Source organism: Mya arenaria, chromosome 1, assembly GCF_026914265.1.
Source record: "Mya arenaria isolate MELC-2E11 chromosome 1, ASM2691426v1".
Classification (NCBI taxonomy): domain Eukaryota; kingdom Metazoa; phylum Mollusca; class Bivalvia; order Myida; family Myidae; genus Mya; species Mya arenaria.
The window spans coordinates 23,804,837-23,826,950 of NC_069122.1; the positions used below are offsets into that span (position 1 = coordinate 23,804,837).

Genomic DNA, 22,114 nt, shown 5'->3' on the forward strand with positions numbered 1-22,114 from the left:
GTAATGATGTGTGTTTCTGTATTGTAGCTATAGCTGTATTGACCTATGTTTAAGTATTAGAGCTATAGCTGTAAAGACTGCGTTTCAGTATTTGAGCTATAGCTGTATTGATGTGTGTTTCAGTATTGGAACTATAATAGTTGTAGTGACCTGTGTATCAGTATCTTGTAGCTATAGCTGCAATGACCTATGTTTCATTATTGGAGCTATGGCTGTATGGATGTGTGATTCAGTATTTGAGCTATAGCTGTAATGATGTGTGTTTCTGTATTGAAGCTATAGTTGTAATGACGTGTGTTTCAGTATTGGAGCTATAGCTGTAATGATGTGTGTTTGAGTATTGGAGCTATAGCTGTAATGATGTGTGTTCGAGTATTGGAGCTATAGCTGTAATGATGTGAGTTTCAGTATTGGAGCTATAGCTGTAATAACCTAAGTACTGGTACTATGGCTGTATGGATATGTGTTTCAGTATTGGTGCTATAGCTGTAATGATGTGTGTTTCTGTATTGGAGCTATAACTGTAATGACATGTGTTTCAGTATTGGAGCTATAGCTGTAATGATGTGGTTTTCAGGTTTTCAGCATTTGAGCTAAAGCTGTAATGATGTGTGTTTGAGTATTGGAGCTATTGTTTTAATGATGTGTGTTTCCGTATTGGAGCTTTAGTTGTATGGATGTGTTTCTGTATTGGAGCTATAGCTGTAATGATGTGTGTTTCAATATTGGAGCTATAGCTGTAATGATGTGTGCTTCGGTATTGGAGCTATGGCTGTATGGATGTGTGTTTCTGTATTGGAGCTATAGGTGTTTGACCTATGTTTCAGTATTGGAGCTATAGTTGTATGGACATGTGTTTCAGTATTTGAGCTATGTCTGTAATGCATGGGTTTCAGTATTGGAGCTGTAGCTGTAACAGTGTGTGTTTCAGTATTGGCGGTATAGTGTTGGTGATCATGTCTGACATGCAGTTTGAGCCTGAGGTTCCAAACGCAGCCCTCTGGGCTCTCTCTAGCGCGGTGCTCTATGCTGTTTACCTTGTGGCACTGCGCAGGAAAGTGGACCACGAAGACAAACTAGATATACCTCTCTTCTTTGGTATGTTAAATGTTTATTATTGGAAACATTACTTAATTTTCTGGGTTCTTCTCAATTTGTTGTATTGTTAGAATTATCAGATGTGTTCATTTCTTTTATTTATTTTATTCATTACTTCTGAGTTTGATTATAGGCTTAAAACAAGTTCAACAGGGGTCTTAGTCCATTTATCCTGCCTGGGTCTGAATCTATCAAACTAAATTCTCAGGAATAGAATTTTCCACATGATTACTGGTGTGTGTAACCACGGTTAAAGTAATAAAATAGTACTTATTTGAAAAAAAACTTAAATGTTGAATTTTGTTTCAGGTTTTGTAGGTTTATTCTGCCTGTTGTGTTTGTGGCCTGTGTTTCTACTGCTGAATTATGTAGACCACCTTGAATCATTCCAGTGGCCAAATACTGAACAGTGTTTATTCATCCTGATCAATGGTTTAATTGGCACTGTTCTCTCAGAATTTCTATGGTTGTGGTAAGATAATAACATACGTCAGTTATGATATGTAGAATCTTAAAAGGACTAGACTACAGATGGTTCAAAAATCAGCAAATACAGTATTTCCTTAAAACAAGACCGGAATTGTCAATACAAACCAGTATGAGGACGATAATACATCTTTTTACAAGATTAAAATAATATTTTGGTTATGTTTCAGCTGAGTTTACCTGTTTAAAAATAGTGCATAATAGTTATCCAGTTTTAGTGTATATATTTAGCATGTGAAAGTCACATGATAAGTACAGATACGAATATTGGCTTTATTTTGTAATTAACTGGGATTTATGTGGTAGACAAACCTAGTTTATTTTTGAATTGCAAAAATATGCAAAAGCTTTGAAAGATACATGTGTCGTTAGGGATGAGATACATGTGTAGCTAGGGATGAGATACATTAGTAACAAAGATTCAATGCGTTGTTCACAACGATATCAGTTTTAATAACAGGTTTCCAAAGAATCTAATTTATTACAATGGTTATGTTGTTGAACCAATTTTCAATGGAGATGTTCACTTGTTAACAACTTAGTTATAATGCATTCATATAAATCCTTCAAAAATTAGGCTCGTCAGTTTTTAAAGAAAAAGTGAGTTATATTGATAGCCTTGCTGACGGGGCGGGGCCTTAACTCAAAACTGTGATATTCACATTTTACCAGTTACCAGACAAAAAGCATATGTTAAGCAAGGCCAATAATTCTTAAACAAATGTTGAAAAATGCCCCTTGTTTGTCCGGAAACACCCAGACAAGCATTGCCATCGGCAAGATGTTCCAATGTTATTCTACTTAATAACCCAATGATATTTGTATTCCAGGGGTTGTTTTTTGACGTCTTCATTGATCGCAACTTCTGCACTGAGCCTTGTGACACCATTAAGCATGATTGCTGATGTCTTTCTTAAAGATGTACGTCTAGTTTCAATGTAGTATTACAAATAGTGGATAATCTGGCATTTTTCTAAATTGATGAGTAAGGACAAGCATAATCGACTATCTAAACAGAAATAATCAAATACGAGGGGTGATCCAGAATTACGTGGACTTCTTACATATTTTCTATATTTTTCGTCCAAATGATTTTTTAATTCATGAATATCTTATTCAAAGTATTCTGCATAGACGGTATGAAATTTAGGTCTGTAAAATTAATGAGTATTGCAAAATTACGGAATGTAAAATAACAGGAACGCACGGTCGGCACACCGTCTTAAATTAACGTTTACAATCTTTTTATGTATCTCTTACAACATGCTTTTCTTCCATGTTTATCTATGAAATTCCGCCATATTATGTCACATACTACGTTGACTTCATACTAATATACTGTTCAAGTTTCTTACGTCATTTCCGTTTGAAAGTTGTTATATTCTGACTTGATTACAAGCAGAGTCTAGGACACAACATGGCGTCATCGGACTTTGTGGAAGTGCGAGACGATGAAGTTTTGCATTTAATTGGGGAAAACATGGACACAGATTATGATAATGATGGCCGAGGTGAAAATGAAGCAACATGTGTCGTTCATTAGTATTTAACTGGCATTAACGTTTAAGAGAATGATGATATTCCATAGAAGACAATAAGGAAATATCCAGATGAAGACGAGTGGCACGACGTTTTTGACGTTGGTAAAGAACGTCATCAGAGGGGATCGCCATTTGACGGTTTTTGTTGAAGAAAGCATCGTCGGGGCAGGATACGGAAGTGCAAAGAGTTTTAAGAGACGATTTAGGGGTTCATTTTTTCCATCTCAGACAACGCGAAAACTTTTCCTTCTTCACAGGACATTGCGACAGGTAAACACTGAAAGTTTACCTGTCGCACCAAATTTTTACCTGTCGCAATGTTACAAACAGTATTCAGTAACATCAGCCTAAACCTTGATTTAATAAGCCTCTTTTTTAAATAAGTTTTGTAATTCCCCATTATAACAGGTTTAGATCCTTTTGGTTAGATTTGTCCTACAGTACTATAATAAATTACAAAAAAAAGCCAAACATAATGTAAAAAAAATCTTATAAATGTCATAATTTTTTTCTTCCCTTGCCTCCCAAAAAAAACCTCATATCTGGTTCGTCTACCCATGAAACAGCTAGATCTTACTCTTTTAATTCATCTTTAAATTAAAGATACAATAGGGTTATAAAATGTTACGAATTGTACTACAAGTCAAACTCAGGCACAACATTTATGCAAAAACGAAAGTAGAGTTCTTGTTATTGGCAATGTTAAACAGAGCGGAAATAAAGTCAGCTCGGTATATTAATCATCATATTTAAATTAACACGATTGCCGGGAACCACTACATAACGGAATTTTGTAATTTCCGAACATTTCCGTAAAATGAAAGTATTAGAGTACCAGCTGAAATCGGAACCTTACGCGTTTTATCGGCTTTTACGGAAACATGTTGAAACGGGGTTTACAAATAGTGAAACACGGATTAACACGCTGAATAATCATGATATAAAAATAACTCTGAACATTTATTTAGAAACTGAAAGTAAATTTTCCGAAAATTAAACGGTGCTGACTTTAATTTTTCACCGGACATTGTGACCGACAAACACAAAAGTTTCGTCGGTCAAAATTGAAATATACCGGACATGTCCGACTGTCCGACGGACATTCGCATTGTCTGCCATCTATTTATATTTTTATAATATATGCAGTGGATTTCGCGCCATGTGTCAGTGTTGTTTGGTAATACTTCGAAAAAATATGACGCTTTATGAGCGCAACGTCATCGACATCATTGGACTGTGCCGGTCGGGTTCAACCATGTATCGTAATTTGATTGCAATTCAGCGAAAATTCAATGTTATGCTCTGAAAATTGCAGGAATTATGTAGAATATGTTATATGTATTGAATGTGAAGTTTTTATGTTCTATGTGAAATGATGTTTGAATTATTAAAAAAGTCCACGTAATTCTGGATCAACCCTCGTATGTGTTTCTAAATATTGCTGTGAAAAGCACTTTCCATGTGTTTCCGGTCATGTGACCAGTGCTGGAAAAACCCATCTTACATAACCCATGTAAGATGAGTCACGCGCAACAACGCGTCAGTTCTTATTTCATTTATTGTATGGTTTATGAATAATATATTATGCCATTTCAATAAAGTGCAATTAAATATACATGTTTGCAAGACTTTTAATTATAATTGAACATAAATAATCATTAAAAAACGCTTTTTTTAGTTATTCGAAATTACTGCGCTCTATGAAGTCGGTAAACAACGTCGCACGCACTTTTTGGTGTAATTGTACAAAAGTTTGTTTTCAACGTCAGTTTTTCCACACATTGATAAATTTAGATATGCAAGAAAAATATCAATCATGTTTTTCTGGTCCGGATCGAAAAATCTGACCCTCGGGCACGCACGCTGCGTGGCCGTTAACTGGGCAAGCATCGTTACCGGCTTACGCACGTGCCCTCGGGTCGGATTTTTCTATCCGTACCGGAAACACATGATAGAAACTTGTATTATTGCTTACTTCAACAGGTTTAATGTTTTAGGTATATCAAAATTAGCCCAACAACATCATTGTATATCGAATCATAAAAACAAATGTGTATTTCTATGCTAACTATTGATATGAACGAACATTTATTCTTGCACACCGGACGTGTGTTTCCGGTCATGTGACCAGTGCTGGAAAAACCCATCTTACATACGCGATGGAAGATGAGTCACGTGCAACAACGCGCCACTTATTCAATTTATTTATGGTTTATGAAAAATATATTATGCCATTTCAATAAAGCGCAATCAAGTATATATGTTAGCAAGACTTTTAACTAAAATTGAACATAATTAATAGTTAAACAACGCTATTTTTAGTTATTCAAAATTACTGCGCTCTATGACATCAGTAAACAACGTCGCACACGCGTTTATGACGTCATTTTTTTCACAAATTGATAAATTTAGATATGCAAGAAAAAAATATCAATCATGTTTTTCCGGTCCGGATCGAAAAATCCGACCCTCTGGCACGCTGCGTGGCCATTAACTGGGCAAGCCTCGTTACCGGCTTACGCACGTGCCCTCGGGTTGGATTTTTCTATCCGTACTGGAAACACATGATAGATACTTATATGCTTAATTCAACAAGTTTAATGTCTTAAATATAATATATGTATACATATAACTGGTGAAAGTGTGTCCAGTCCATAACTTTTTAATAAATGGTGGGATTTCGAAATATATTTGTATTATGGACCACCATAAGATCACAACATGGATGATTGTAAACTTTAAAAATGAAATAATTGACATGTACAATATTATGATTGCCATTCAACGGGGTAAAAAATATTATTTTGGTATTCAGCCAACGTTTATAATCCTGTTATAATGGTCTGCCTGTTTTTCAGGTTTCCTATACATGGATGTTTTATGTGGGTGCAGTGCCTGTGTTTGTAGCGTTTCTAGCCATCAGTGCCCTCACCCACTGGGAGAGCTGGGACCCGGCATTGGTACTCGTTAAGAAATGTGTACACTGTATATGCTCCAGGAGACTTGTACCCATGACCAGGTAAAGTACACCACCACACAGAGCCAGTGTATTAAAATGTGTGCAGGGTTCTTGCCACAATCTCTCTGATGTAATTTGAATCAGACTTTTGTACGAAAAAAAATGAAAAGATGAATTTTAAAAAGTATGACAGATGAGCTGTGGAATGTGTTTATTTTATGTACAAGTTTCATTACCCTGTCTTGTGAATATGACTGAATAAGTCTAGTAAAAAAAGTCATATTTTAAGATCAGTAATACATCGTTACAAAGTAAAACTATAGCCTATAGGTAAAAAGAGGGAATCATTTTTTGCCCAACCTTGATGAGACTTGGTATCTGTTGTAATTGAGATATATGTACATGGTCAGTGTTTTGGAACTTGATACAATGTTTATATATTTATGTTCTACTTGTATTTCTCTTCAGTATGATAGAGCTTCAGTTTGGTAGTTTTACTAGGATGTCTTCCAGGTTAGACTCCCTAAGCTTTTCAGTACATTATAGATGTGTACACATTTTATTGTTTGCCCACAGTCCCAACCCTGCACAGTAGTACCGGTAATCAGAGCCCCAAGTTAAGCATTCAAAGTGATGATTGTTATAACAGAAAACCCCTCTATTCAGACCCCCTATGGGACTTTGAGAAAATGGAATTAAAAGCGGTATGCTCTCATTTCTGAGTTTGTACTGATTAGGTTAGTGAATTGTCAAGTGGTGAAATCAATTAGATTTCTACATGTACAGGTACAGGTATTACTGGCTATTGGTAATATGGGGCTATAGTGAATACTATTCAAGCAGAGAAAATAAATAAAAAGTAAGCACATTTATTAATTCACATCATATTTTTCAAAGAATAAAATGTATTAAATGTTTCAATGTCCTGTAATAATATATTCACAGTAAGTCTCCCCAAAAATCCAATCAAAAGCATTAAATGAATAAAAAACGCATCAGTTATCAAACACTTCCGTGTTTTTCACTCTAACCTTGACCTCTTTCGTAAAGCGGCTACTTGTTGTCGGTGGTTTAAAGTGGTCGGTGATTATCCTTTAACCGGGACACATGTTGTAAACTGCGTTGTATTGTGTGTCAATCGAGGTGTGAACACAAACATGTATACCTGTCAACAAATTGCCTGCGGTCGCATTAACAGATCAATTTAACATGTGATTAATTAAAAGGGACTAGATTAAGTGGTCGTATTACTGAACAGGATGCCCGTTTTTTTTTGGTTTATGGCCATTAAATTATAGATGAAAAAATTGGGTCTGAAAAAAACACACGGTCTTATTAAAGCGGGTTGGTTATGAAAATGGGGTGGTCCCATATAGGGTGTTTACTGTATTCATAATATTAAGTCAAGTAATTGTATTGTGATACCAAAACATTTCCACAAGATTACAGGTGTGTGTTACCAGGTTTAAAGTAATAAAATAGAACTAATATGTAACGCATGCAAATACCATAGAGGTTATCTGTATTGAATGATTGCATGCTAGTATATTAGTGGGCAGTACCAAGAATTTACAATATTTTAGTACTCAACAGTTACACCTTGTATGTTGCTTGTAATAGACTGAAATTGTGAAATCCTACAAGAGTATCTCATCCTGAACATCAAGTTTCTTTGTAAAGCAAATTTAAGATGGTTTTTATTGCTATTTGATTGTAAAGTTGTTATTCCACAACTTGGTGGCATATTTAAATCGCACCATCCGTCCGTCCTTCCTTGGTCCGGCTCACCTTCTCGTGTCAGGTCTGTAACTTTCTCTTGTATGGAAAGATTTTAAAATAAATTGTCACATGTTCTCGGCATATCAAGACAACATGTCCCATGTAAGACCCATGTCCCTACCTCTAAGCTCAAGGTCACTCTTAGTGTTTGAATACTATCGAATGCTACATATAAGGAAATAGAGTATAGGTGGTCGTGTCCGGGCCATAACTTTCTCATGTGTGGACCGATTATAACTTGCCACATGTATTTAACATACCAAGAAAACATGTCGCGTGCAAGACCTGTGTCCTTACCTCTAAGGTAAAGGTCAAACATAGTGTTTATTCACAATGGGATGCTGCATATAAGGACATGGAGTATAGGTGGTTGTGTCCTGGTGGTAACTTTCTCTTGCATGGACAGATTTTAAAATAACTTGCCACATGACCATATGTTTCTGTCTGGTTTAGTTGGCATAAGGCCAACAACAACATTGACATATTACGCTGACCATGCATGAGTCTTATGTGATGTTTCAAAACATCAATGAAGGTAATTAGTGTGTTTATATATTCCACTTGTTCATAAACATTCCTTGCTTTATCCACACAATTGATTGCTATTGTCTTCCCTTTTTGATGTACTGACATTGTTCAAAGGTCGATGTCACATTCGGGGGCATTCGTCAAATATCTCAGCAAATACATTACAATTTGCATTTGAACTTAACACAAGTGTTCCCAACCATCCAACCTACTTAATTAATCCAGTGACATAATTCTATCATTGCATATGATTCATAAGCCTTATGACCCATAGGACAAACACAATATTGACAAATATTTACAGTGGAACATACAACATGTACACATACATGATTAAGAGAAGGCAAATAATTGTTTAAAACAGTACTTAAAGAAAATAATAATATAATAGTAAGTTGTGTGACATTGCAAATACACTACTTTTTATTTAATCAGAATGGAAAATAAATATTGTTTGCATCAGTTTAGAAATTATATGAGTAAATGGATTTACATATCTGACCATGAAAGGACAGACATAGACACTGGTCGATTTTTTTTTCTCAAAACGTTATAAATTCTGGTTTAGGTTTTGCATGTAAGCAGAAATAAGTCAATATCTCAGGAACTACTTCAAGTATTGCACTGAGACCTCAATATACAACATATTTAACCCTCCATCCTAATAAATCAAGTTAGATAACTCTGTTCTGCATATGATGCAAATTTTGGCCCTTTATTATTCTGTTAAGATTTTATATGCATGTGTGCATATAGAAGTCAGTCTCTCAGTAACTACTTAAGGTATTGCATTTCAACACTTTACAAGAACTCCCAAGTATTCAACCTACTTCACTAATAAAGTAAGATAATTAATGTGCATGTAACATCACTTTTGTCCTCATACTGATGTATAATATGCGCATGTTTATTTGTGAATTCAGGGTGCGAGAAGCAGACAAAGAACAAACAGAAAGCCTTATAGATGCAGCCTCAGATTAAGTCCCTACTCCACCGTCTGGTCACCAAGCAATGTGTAATGTTCTGCTGGGAAAGTTGGAACGTGTAAACTTTATTTGATGCCTGTTCACATTTTATGATCAATGATGCTTCAGCTTGCTTTTAAAATGTTCTGTAACTTAAGAAAGTCTACTTTTAGAAACATGTCTGAGACAGTTGAAAGTATTGGACCTTATCTTACTTAATCATAAAAGATGTTGTTTTCCTTATAGTTTATGGAGGTTAAAGGGCTTGGTTCACGAAAGTACATGAATGGCACCGGTTTTCACCATATTGTAAATTTCCCATCCCAGCATCATTTTCACTGTTTTTACAAAGAATAATTATCATGTGTTCTTGCTATATATATTTTTTTTAAATATTGTGTTTTTGCGTTAATAATTTCAGCCTAAAGAAACCATACTTTTACCAAAATGGTCGTTTTTGTGCCGTGTTTGTGCCGTTTTTTTAGATTTTGAATGTGGCGGCATTTCTCACCAGTCATAATATTTTTACAACAACCTCTGCCCTACACCCCAAATGCAATATGAAAGGTTCGTAACTGGTGAACGCTGCCGCCACATTAAAAAAAAGAAAATTATCGCATCCGTTGGTCGATTTTAACTTTTTCTGGAGGGCAAATCAGGCATGTGGAATTGTTATGCTTTTGAATTGTTTGCAGTTTTCCACGCATGTGCTGTATATTTGAAATAAACATATATTATATTGTCAAAGAAATGATACTTAAACAGTTAAGAAAACAACATCAACGAAAAAACACTCTCCCGACATATGACGATTCCATAGCATATTTTATTTCCCACTATTTTTCTTTGCGGTAAAAAGAAAAAAGCGTCTGTTAGCAGCTTTCAATGTCACAACGATGTAAATAAAGTAGACACTTCGTTTATAAGGTAATATTTTAAACACCTTAATTAAATACTTCTATAACATACATTCAACCTACTGGCCTTTTGATTTTGCACCATAAATTGTTAAATGTGCCTTTTTTAAACGAATAAATATATAAGTACGTCTGTTGCTGTGTGCTATTAATAACACGAGTTATTTTGTTCGCACGAGGTGATCATATTTTTAATTCTGGATGTCTGTAACATTTCGTGTCCGGGCTATAACTTACTAATGCATTGATGGATTACCTTATTACTTGGTACAAATGTTGTCCTCATTGAGACGATGTGCAGTGACTGTGACCCGGGTCCATACCTCAAAAGTCAAGGTCTCACAAGACATTTAAAGGTCAGAGTACACATGTTGTATCCACGCTATAACTTACTTACGGATTACCATATAACTTGGTACAAATGTTGTCCTCATTGAGATGATGTGCAGTGACCTTGACCCCAGGTCCCACTCTTGACCAGTGGCTGTTTACAATTTTGGTCAGATTCAACATACCAGTCGGGTTGTGAGAAAAAAAATATATACTAAAAAAACTTGGGGATATAGCCGTCCTTTGGACTGCCTTGTTATTAGTTGTGATCAATTTGTTCAAGAATTACGGCACTGTAACTTAATATTGAATTTTAAGTTTCATTTCATATCTTTATTCATACCCCTGCTTGACAAAGTGAATTGGGGGTTTAATATAGGAATCACTTGCATGGTCACGTCCCTCCCATTTTTGTTGGGTCCATATCATCATTCCTGGTCGCCTTTTAAAATCATTTTGGCAGAAGTGACCACTGTATCATGAGGATGTGTCACACACAAAACCCGTGTCCCTACCTTCAAGGTCAAGGTCACAGCAACCTGCACTTAGTAAGTTTTGCTATATAAGCTTTCCTGATAATAGTTTGTGTCTGGCCCATATGTTTGTCAATCATGGTTGGATTTTAAAACAAATTAACACAAGTTACTACCATAGGATGAGGCTGTGTCACCCACAAGACCTGTGTCCTAACCCTTTACATTATTTGCAATTTTGTGGCACCTTAACATGCAGCTATCACTACTCTGATAGCTCTAGCACAATGATCCCCCTCACAGTACAGTGCTATCCTCTCCCCAGTCTTACAAAGCTTGATCTTTTGTCTCTTTGGATGGGCATTTTTAGGCTCTGTCTCTTAGTGCACTTGTTAAAAGTTGTAGTGTGTTTCTGTAAGTGGATATGAAAACATAGTTACCAGCTGTTAATGGATAGTAACTGTACATGGGAAGTAGCTGTACATGGTACCAGCTGTACATGGATAGTAGTTGTACATGGGAAGTAGCTGTAGATGGTACCAGCTGAACATGGATAGTTATTGTACATGGGTCGTAGCTGTACATGGTACCAGCTGTACATGGGTAGTAGTTGTACATGGGTCGTAGCTGTACATGGTACCAGCTGTACATGGATAGTAGTTGTACATGGGTCGTAGCTGTACATGGATAGTAGTTGTACATGGGTCGTAGCTGTACATGTTACCAGCTGTACATGGGTAGTAGTTGTACATGGGTCGTAGCTGTACATGGATAGTAGTTGTACATGGGTCGTAGCTGTACATGGATAGTAGTTGTACATGGGTCGTAGCTGTACATGGTACCAGCTGTACATGGGTAGTAGTTGTACATGGGTCGTAGCTGTACATGTTACCAGCTGTACATGGATAGTAGTTGTACATGGGTCGTAGCTGTAGATGGTACCAGCTGAACATGGATAGTTATTGTACATGGGTCGTAGCTGTACATGGATAGTAGTTGTACATGGGTCGTAGCTGTACATGGATAGTAGTTGTACATGGGTCGTAGTTGTACATGGATAGTAGTTGTACATGGGTCGTAGCTGTACATGGATAGTAGTTGTACATGGGTCGTAGCTGTACATGGATAGTTATTGTACATGGGTCGTAGCTGTACATGGATAGTAGTTGTACATGGGTCGTAGCTGTACATGGTACCAGCTGTACATGGATAGTAGTTGTACATGGGTCGTAGCTGTACATGGTACCAGCTGAACATGGATAGTTATTGTACATGGGTCGTAGCTGTACATGGTACCAGCTGTACATGGGTAGTAGCCGTAAATGGTACCAGCTATACACAGAAAGTAACTGTACATGGTACCAGCTGTACATGGATAGTAACTGTACATGGTACCAGCTTTACATGGGTAGTAGCTGAACATGAGTAATAGCTGTACATGGTACCAACTCAACATGGGGTAGTAGGTGCACATGGTACCAACTCACCATGGGGTAGTAGCTGCACATGGTACCAACTCACCATGGGGTAGTAGCTGCACATGGTACCAACTCACCATGGGGTAGTAGCTGCACATGGTACCAACTCACCATGGGGTAGTAGCTGCACATGGTACCAACTCACCATGGGGTAGTAGCTGCACATGGTACCAACTCACCATGGGGTAGTAGCTGCACATGGCACCAACTCACCATGGGGTAGTAGCTGCACATGGTACCAACTCACCATGGGGTAGTAGCTGCACATGGTACCAACTCACCATGGGGTAGTAGCTGCACATGGTACCAACTCACCATGGGGTAGTAGCTGCACATGGTACCAACTCACCATGGGGTAGTAGCTGCAGAACTTGCATTTACTGAGCCAGTATTCATAACAAATTTGAAGTCATTTCCAAACTTCATTTCAATTTCACATTGATCATACAATATTATTTCATGTAAAATACTTTATTTTCATAGGCTTTAATTAAAATTCATTTATGTACTTTTATGTAAAAATAAAGTTATTAAAATCTTTTATTTTTACTAGGAAAAGTTTCAAAAATCAACCTTAAATTAGGAAATGACTTCAGACATTTTATTGGCACCCCCAACTTGTACCACCAATGTTTACAATATTTCTATTTTGTACTTTCGTTCACATGCTTTTATAACCTTGTTTTATCATGAATTTGATTACACTTATAGGATGTGGAAAATCAGCTGTCATTTCCACAATTAACTGATAAAAATCAAGACTTTTTAAGATTGTGAATAAATAACAAGAGGCTTGTGAAACTTTTGTCCTCTATTTATATGGCAGCCTAATGTTTTAAAACTCATATAATTTTAAGAAATTTATGTCAATGAAAAATTAGTTTATGTCATAATGAAGGTGGAAATCACTCATTTTAATTGGGGTATTTTCCTTCTATTTTTTACTGACTCCTTATGTAAAATCAATATAAATATATATATAAATTTATATATTATTGAAACGCGTGAAAGATTTGTTTACAATACCATTAAACAAGAGGGCCATGATGGCCCTAAAACGCTCACCTGAGTAAAAGTGTTTAACCTTTGTAATCAATATACCGTAATTCACCTAAGAGTTCGGACACCTTAACTTAATTATTTTTTTCGCTGTCCGAAAACATAGAAAATTACCATTTTTACATTTTATTTACATGTTTGTTTAACCTGCCTTTTTTCTTCATGTTTGCATTTTACCACTTATTAATTTATCCGTAGTAATCAATGGTCATAAACTTAATTATTATGCCTATAGGTGTAAATCCTTCATCAAGTTAATTAAAACACCATTTTATACATGCATTGAACTGAATAAACACATTCTATCGGCTTCAGATCAAAGAGTCACACTGTGTGACGTCACATAACTTACAGTTATACCCACGAGGATCTCGTGGAGAGCATGGACATTGCTATGCAGGATTAATGTATAACTGTACGATTATTGATTCTTACAGTCTGTAAGTTTGGTACAAGTTTGAAAGTTTATTGGCAGATCGTTTTACAAACATGTCATGTTTATGTTTTCTTAATCTTAATCTTCAACATTGTTATTTGTTTACAGAATTGTGAAAATGATCAAAATTTCTTCGCTGTAGTTTTAAAAATAAGACAGTAGGTCAAAAAGGGTGGAGCTGACTTTGACCCAAGGGGCGTAATTTGCAAAATCTTGGTAGAGGACACACCTGTATGATGCATGTAACAAATTATTAAAGGTCTGGGCCTAACAGTGTCAGACGAGAAGATTTTTGATAAGTCAACAGGAAACCTCATGGCAGAGAGAGTTTTGACCCCAGAGGCATAATATGATTTTCACAAGCAATAGTGTAAGACACACAGAAGAGGGACAACAGTCCTAATCTGTATAGGCATTTTAGGGGAATGAAAAAGAACAAATTATTACAGCAGTATGACCTTAAACTTAATATTACTCCAAATAATTGTAGCCAAATAGTTTTTATGTTAATACATTTTTTATAGATAATTATTTTATTTCATCGGTGAATGCATTTCCAAGATGGAATTGTAACATTTCTTTAAAATGTCATAACTTCATTAAATCAAAGGGTAAAAAAATGCTGGGATCAATCTAAATTTTATTACCCCTATCATAAAAAGACCCATCTGGATTAAAAAGCAGACAATTGATGTTCTTATGTATAATATTCGTTATGACTTTATAGGCATAACGACATTTATTTTTAGGAAATAAACCGCTCTATTTAAGTTCTGTAAGAATTGGTTAGGTAGTCGCAGTAATACACAACTGTGTAATTTTGACGCATTGTGGTCGTTTGTTTACACTTTCTGACAGCCGGAAGTGCAATTAATTTTTATAGACTGCTTCCGATTCTGGGATCGAATGTAATCAGATATAACGATTTAAGGCTGAAATTATTAACCAGTCTGTCATAGCTCTTCCTTTCCGTTTTCGTCGTCTGTAGGATAGCATACAAAAATTTACAGCTTCATAAAATCGTATTAAATCGAAGTATTTTCATTGTTTTCTTTACATTATTTTAAGTTAAAATTGCACAGAGATGCCTAAGGCTCGAAGGAAAAGAAAACATCAGGTGGAAGAGGACCTGGTCGAGGGAAATTTGGAAGATGTACCAGAGAAACCTACGGGTGAGAATCTGATTGATTTTGAGAAAATTATATTGGCCTCAAAAATTATTCCGGGGGGTGGTGAGGGCACTGATTCATCAGGTCAAAGTCAAGGTCCAGAGACCACTTTGCCAATTTCAGTTGTTCGTCTTAGTGATGACGACTTGGCTGCACATGTTCCACAGCCATTGAGGGAACAAATTCAAAATGGAAGTTTTATTAATTTGGCTCTTCTGTTCAAGGGTTCCATTGAATTGCAAGACTATGCTAGTAGTAACATTTTGCGGCTAAATGACGCCGGGCAAATTGAGTCAAAGCCACGTGAGTGTAGGGAAAAAATCAGTAACATCGAAAAATGGACTGACGCCTTTATTATTTTTTCGGGAGTGTATCTCGCAAGATTTCCAAGTAAGGTCAATGAATTACTACACTATATGTTTAACATCAGAGAGAGCGCTAAAAAGGGGGGTTTCGCATGGCGGGCTTATGACGAACAGTTTCGGCTACGCCAGGCGATTAATCCGTCATCTTGGGCCCATATAAACACAGATCTGTGGTGGCGCTGCGCACAGAACAGCGAACCCGTCAGTCACACTGGGCAAATTCCATCGACCCGCAAATTCACATGCCACGAATACAACAGTGGCAATTGTAGGTGGCCAAATTGTCGTTTTAGCCATACATGTTCAAGCTGTGGCGGTCAGCACCCTGCAGCGAGCTGCGGCGGGGGGTCGAACCAAATTGCTGTTACACGCTCACCAGCCGCCAACAGAGGCCGCCAAATTGTTTTTCGCGGCAGGGGGAGACCCTTCTTTCGAGGTGCCCGCCAATGAGCCAAATAATTTGGACGTTATGAATTTGTCCCCCACCCCAATAGATGTACATAAATTACAATTGCATTCGGAAGGATTTGATTTTAACAAGTTTCAGATTATTCTTAAAGGATTTAAAGAAGGTTTCCCAATACATTATGCCGGGCCACGTGTGGCGCGAAATTCAAAAATCTTCGTTCAGCTCTTGCTCGGCCAGATATTGTATCACAAAAAATAAATGCAGAAATTGCTGAAAAACGGGTTGCGGGCCCTTTCATTTCCCCCCCCCTTTTGAGAATTTAATTGTCTCACCACTAGGTCTAGTGCCTAAGAAAACCAGTAACCCAAATGCGCCGGATGTGAATAAATTTCGTATGATCCACCACCTTTCATTCCCGGAAGGGGAGTCGGTAAACGATTATATAGATCCAAACCTAGCATCTGTACAATATACTGGTATTGACGAAGCTGTTGCCATGATTCAAAGATTAGGAAAAAATTGCAAATTGTTCAAAATGGACATCAAAAATGCTTTTCGGCTAATTCCCATTAGGCAAGTCGATTTCGAACTGTTAGGCTTTAAACATAAAGAGCAATATTTCGTTGATAAGGCATTACCTTTTGGCGCTTCTATAAGTTGCAGCACCTTTGAAAGTTTTTCAACGTTACTAGAATATTGTGTTATAAAAAAAATGTTATCAGGCGAGTTGCTGCACTATTTGGATGATTTTTTTTTTTTTTTGGGGGGGGGGCAAAAATGTAGAGGCTTGTGCGTCAATCATGCATATTTTTATACTATGGCGGACATGTACCAATTGCGGAAGAAAAAACAGAGGGACCGACCGAAATATTAGTTTTTCTAGGCTTATGAGTTGAATTCTAATAACATGACTGTTAAAATACCGCGAGATAAAATAGAGCAGGTCATCGAAAAGATAACTGTTGTCTTGGCTAAGCAAAAAACAACATTAAAGGCTATGCAATCTTTAATTGGCTCGTTAAATTTTTGTTGCAGAGCTATACCAATGGGTAGACCTTTCTGTCGGCGCCTAATTGACTCAATATGCGGTTTAACAAAACCGTATCATCACATAAGAGTTAATAAAGATAAAAAAAACGATTTGTTGATGTGGCTCGAATTTTTTAGGTCGCATGACGGAGTTTCTATCTTTCACGACAGTTTTTGGATATCAAATGAGGATGTAGAGTTTTTCTCAGACAGTGCGGGAGGCGTAGGTTTGGGGTTTGGAATATATTTTCAAGGTGAATGGTGCAGTGCAAAATGGCCCGACTTCTGGCATAACTCAGGTTTGACTAGGGACATCACGTTACTCGAGTTATTCCCTATATTAGTTGCGTTCTTTATTTGGGAGGATAGGTTCACAAACAAAAAAAATAAAGTTTAATTGCGATAATGCAGCGGTGGTTCAGATTATGAATAAACTTTCGTCTAAAAACCCCAATGTCATGCGCTTGGTTAGACTTCTAACCCTAAAATGCCTCAGATTAAATGCAGTGATAAAGGGACAACATGTTAGCGGGAAAAGTAACTTAATTTGCGATGCATTGTCTCGTTTTCAGTACGAGAAGTTCAGACTATTGGCCCCAAATGCAGAACGCGAACCGCGACAGGTACCCAGCCTTCTTTGGAAAATATTCAACATCGAGCTGGAAAACTTCTTGCGGCCGGAATAGCTCCGAATACACAATTGGCGTATGCTACTGGCCTGAACGCGTTCAAAATGTTTCGCGAAAAGTATATGATCGATCGAGATTGGCCAGCTAACGAACAACACATAGTTTTGTTCATTGCGTATAGTTTTGAAATAGGTCGCGCAGCGAGCACTATCGCAACATACATAGCAGCAATTAATTACTTTCATAAACTTCATGGATGGTTTGATTTTCAAAAGTCATTCATTATACAAAAAATGTTAGAAGGTTTTCGACGAGGTAGACCATCAAAAGACAACCGCCCCCCCCCTGACGAAAAACATCTTAAGGGAGGTATGTTCCGTACTAACAGAAGTTTGTTATACGCAATACGAGGCGAGTCTGTTTCACACAATATTTACATTAGCATATTTTGGCCTTTTTCGCGTCGGTGAGTTAGTTTCGAGTAATTCCACGAGTAACCCGACATTGTTAACGGATGATTGCAAAATCAATTTGAAAAGTATTTCAATCACGTTAAAAACACACAAAACAAGTCAAAAAACGACTCCATTGACATTAAAGCTCCCAGCAGAAGCGGAAAAAACAATCTGCTCTGTTTTGGCGATGCGTGAATATTGTAAAACACGCGCTTTATCTAAGGGCCCTTTGTTCTGCCACAATAACGGGAGGGCGGTTACCAGGCAGCAAGTGGCAAGTGTTCTTTCTAAGTGCATTCAAAAAACTGCGTATGCGAGAGGCCATTACAGAACGCACAGTTTTAGAATAGGCCGGGCTACCGATTTGGCTTCATTGGGTATGTCAAATGAGCAAATTATGCAACTGGGCCGCTGGCGTTCGAATTGCTACAAGCGCTACATAAGACCGTAGCCAGTGAAGGCGGGATTTTACAGTATTTTTTAAACCGAAGAAAAATATATAGTTTATGTGTCTACAACATCTAGGTCTATCATAGGGCTGCTATTTACCACTTTTCAGACATCTGGATAATTGGGGATTCCCTACCATATTGGGGTGGCGTCCGGGCGAGGGACACGGGGAAAGTGAACCTACGCACTTCATGCGAGTTAGGATGGTACGGGGTAAGGGGCCTTGGGTGGCACGGGCTGCGCCGTGCCATCGAAACTAAGGTATTGTTTCAAAGTCCACCAAGGGCTGTTTTTATTCACCTCGGTGGTAATGATCTCGTGTCAGAGTCAATTTTTAGACTCAAAAACATCATAAATAAGGAGCTCTGTTACATTAGAACCGCCTTCCCGGCCGCCATCTTAGTATGGATAGATATAATTCAACGCCGCAAGTGGTTGGGTGCGAGCGATGCGAAAGCGATCGAACACAAACGGACGCGAATAAATAGATTGGGGAGGTTGATAGCTGCATCCGGGGATCCGTCTGATGCGATTACTTGCGACATTAAGGCAGGAGATCATTTCTTTAGAAATGACGGCGTCCATTTAAATGACGTCGGAATCGAATTTTATCTCGATTACCTCAGAGACGCGATTTTAAAAATAAGTTAAAAACTTGAGCTGCTAATTATGTCGGGCGAATTTTTGGGGGAAACCAAGTTTCTGTGGCGGAAAAATTCAGCCAGCTGAGAGTAGGGCAACATTTAATCTACATGATCACTATATCAGTCAATAATCTTTTTGGTTAAATCCAATATTTTTTATGTTTGTTCCCAACTTGAAACTTGATGGCGGGGCTAAGCCCCATACCCATCGGTGAATTGGTGGTTACAGACAAACGGGCAAAAACATGTTAAGACGATAATTTAACGCAATATAATATACAAGTCCTTAGGTTGTTGCTCTTGTGTTATGGTAACACCTATGTTGCGTAACCCTGCAGGTTCTTGCGTGTTGTGTCTAGTAATTTGTGCGTTTAACCTTTAAACGCTGTGGAAACAGTTTGCTTTGCGTTTTGATTGCGTGTCAGCAGGTTCTTGCGTGTTGTGTCCAGTAATTTTTGCGTTTAACCTTTAAACGCTGTGGAAACAGTTTGCTTTGCGTTTTAATTGCGTGTCAGCAGGGTGTGTATTGCGTACAAACATTGCGTTAAGTTTAACTTTAAATATTTAGCAAAGGGGGGTAAAAATACAAATTATCTGCCCTTATCTCGGCTGGTTGTATTTTTAACGGACTGCTTGGCGCCTTAAAGCGAACCCTTGCAGTTCCGTTTTTCGCGGCCGCATATGTCCACTTTTTGTTTTGAATTTTATTACAATAAGTACATTGAGGTTATATATTGCGATGTCATCCACGATATTGTCTCTGTTTAAAAAGTTGCAACTCAATAAAATGATGTTTAAGAGCTGGCGTTTGTTACAGTTTATTTCACTTATAAAATAATACACAGAAATATGGCAGGAATATCCGGTGTCATCCAGCTGAGAGATCCAGTCCAGGGTGTCTGTTTAACTTTATTACCCCCTCATAAAATTGTTTACAAAAAGAAAGCCGATAAATGTTTTCCCAGTATGAATAAAAAAGATCTAGAACATCCAATCATTTGCACAAATGTGTTTACCTGACCTATTTTACGGCCGGAACCATGCTGGACATCGATCAGCTCAACAGAAAAAATACTCATCATTTTCTCAGCTACTTATTGTTTCTATTGTTTGTAACAAAATATTATCTACAAATAATTATAATTTATTGATTTTAATGGTAAATTAAACTGATGTATTTATATTTTATATATATATATATATTTAATGATTTACACATCAATGCATTTGGGGATTTTCCATACAGTACTCGGCCTCGTGGTCTAATATATATATATATGCTCTTTATTTCCTCTGATCGAGATACATATAATAATTAACATATAAATATATAAATGCATATGTTAACAAAATAAACGAAAAGAAATATGTCATGATAAGTACATGTGAAGATATACTAATGATACGATCAGATATACATTTGCAAGCAGAAAAACAACACAATATGACAAAATGTGCATTTGTAAAGAATATGTTTATATCAAAAAAGAGAGAAAAATGCATATGTGAACAAGCATAAATGTTACATTATCACGATAAACTGTTGTGCAAGCAGGGACTCGAAACAGGTTTACAGACATTATTACAATGAAATGAGGTTAAAAAGGAACATTTACGATATCTACTTATTGTAACATTTGTATTGGTATTATCATACAGCAAACAAATTCTTACATAAATATGCAATCAATAAAATATCACTTGCGATAAAAAGAATCATAAGAGTCATCATCGAAATCTTGCTAACTTATGTTTACATGCTAATTGAAATTGAAATGTATTTTCAAGATAGTTAAGCATTTGTAGACAAAGTGAATTGCTATTCTCAAGAAATGTTTGTGCACCTTCTTATCTATGAAAGCTAAATGTTTTTTTCCAATCAAATATTGCAACTTTGCCTCCTCATTTCCAAACGAAATCAACGAACATATGTCGTGAGGAAAGTTTTCTGAAAGCGTATTTTTAAAATTATTTCTAATAGCAGACGATAAATTGCATGAAAATAGAACATGCTTTACGGCATTATTTATAATAACGCCACACGCGTGACATAACATAACTGACTTATTTTCGTATATGCTAGGTTCAATCCAAAGTTTACATTTACATCCAGTAGTGGATAGGGTTGGCCAGATGCAGCAACATCTGCTAATGAGCTATGTCGGCCAAACTCGTATACCTGCGCTATAGGGTTAAGTAACGATGTCTCAATTTCCATTCAACATAACATGGCTATCCAACTATGCATATTGTTTATTTGAGTTTAATCAAGGTCTGTCCGCGCCTATTGGCTGCATTATGGCTTGACCCCGCCGTGACGCCATCACTACTTAAATTGTGTTTAAATGCCATAAGTGACATGAGGTAGAAGTGACAGCAATTCGCAGTCAAATCCAGACATTGGAATACTTGAAGAAACAGAGTGAGATACAAGAGATCCGGTTGTGATACCCTAGCTCTTTATGAAGAGACCTCTTACTAGGTTCTTTAACATACTCGGTGGAAAGCACGATACATGGGATACAACTTTCTTGGGTTGAACCAGTACGGAATACACCACTTTTCCAAGCACTTCCTTTTAAATGCTGAGCGCCAGGCAAGGGAGCTACTTGTACCAACTTTAAAAGTATTTCGGTATGACGCGGCCAGGGATCCAATCCACAACAAAATGAAATTGTTCTAAAAATTAAGAAATATAATATTTCCCAACCTACCTATGGACCTATTAAAAGAACAATTCTTACCTTAAAAGTTAATAATTTGAAGAATTAATAAAATAGAACATGTAATCGCTTGTTACTAAAAAAACTAAAAATAGACAATGCACTCTTCAACAGAAAGGGAGACCATATAGCAAGATTTGCTGCCCTTGTTTCAAGATTAGCCCTTACATAACTATCAAGATTTTAACAAAA

General features: G+C 36.9%; 1 protein-coding gene across 3 annotated transcripts in view; it reads left to right on the plus strand.

Annotated features, from left to right (window-relative positions):
• LOC128230147 (solute carrier family 35 member F5-like) overlaps nucleotides 1-10,406 on the plus strand; it is an 84,084-nt gene extending 73,678 nt beyond the window's left edge. Inside the window, exons 9-14 of one of the 3 annotated variants that reach the window (XM_052942191.1) lie at nucleotides 920-1,098; nucleotides 1,408-1,570; nucleotides 2,415-2,505; nucleotides 5,984-6,144; nucleotides 6,553-6,597; nucleotides 9,315-10,406. In XM_052942191.1, the coding sequence (XP_052798151.1) occupies nucleotides 920-1,098; nucleotides 1,408-1,570; nucleotides 2,415-2,505; nucleotides 5,984-6,144; nucleotides 6,553-6,597; nucleotides 9,315-9,372 (697 nt within the window). In that variant the 3' untranslated portion in view covers nucleotides 9,373-10,406. The remainder of the gene's footprint in view (nucleotides 1-919; nucleotides 1,099-1,407; nucleotides 1,571-2,414; nucleotides 2,506-5,983; nucleotides 6,145-6,552; nucleotides 6,598-9,314) is intronic. The other 2 variants (XM_052942199.1, XM_052942207.1) reach the window with 2 other exon arrangements.
• Nucleotides 10,407-22,114: the final 11,708 nt, after the last annotated feature.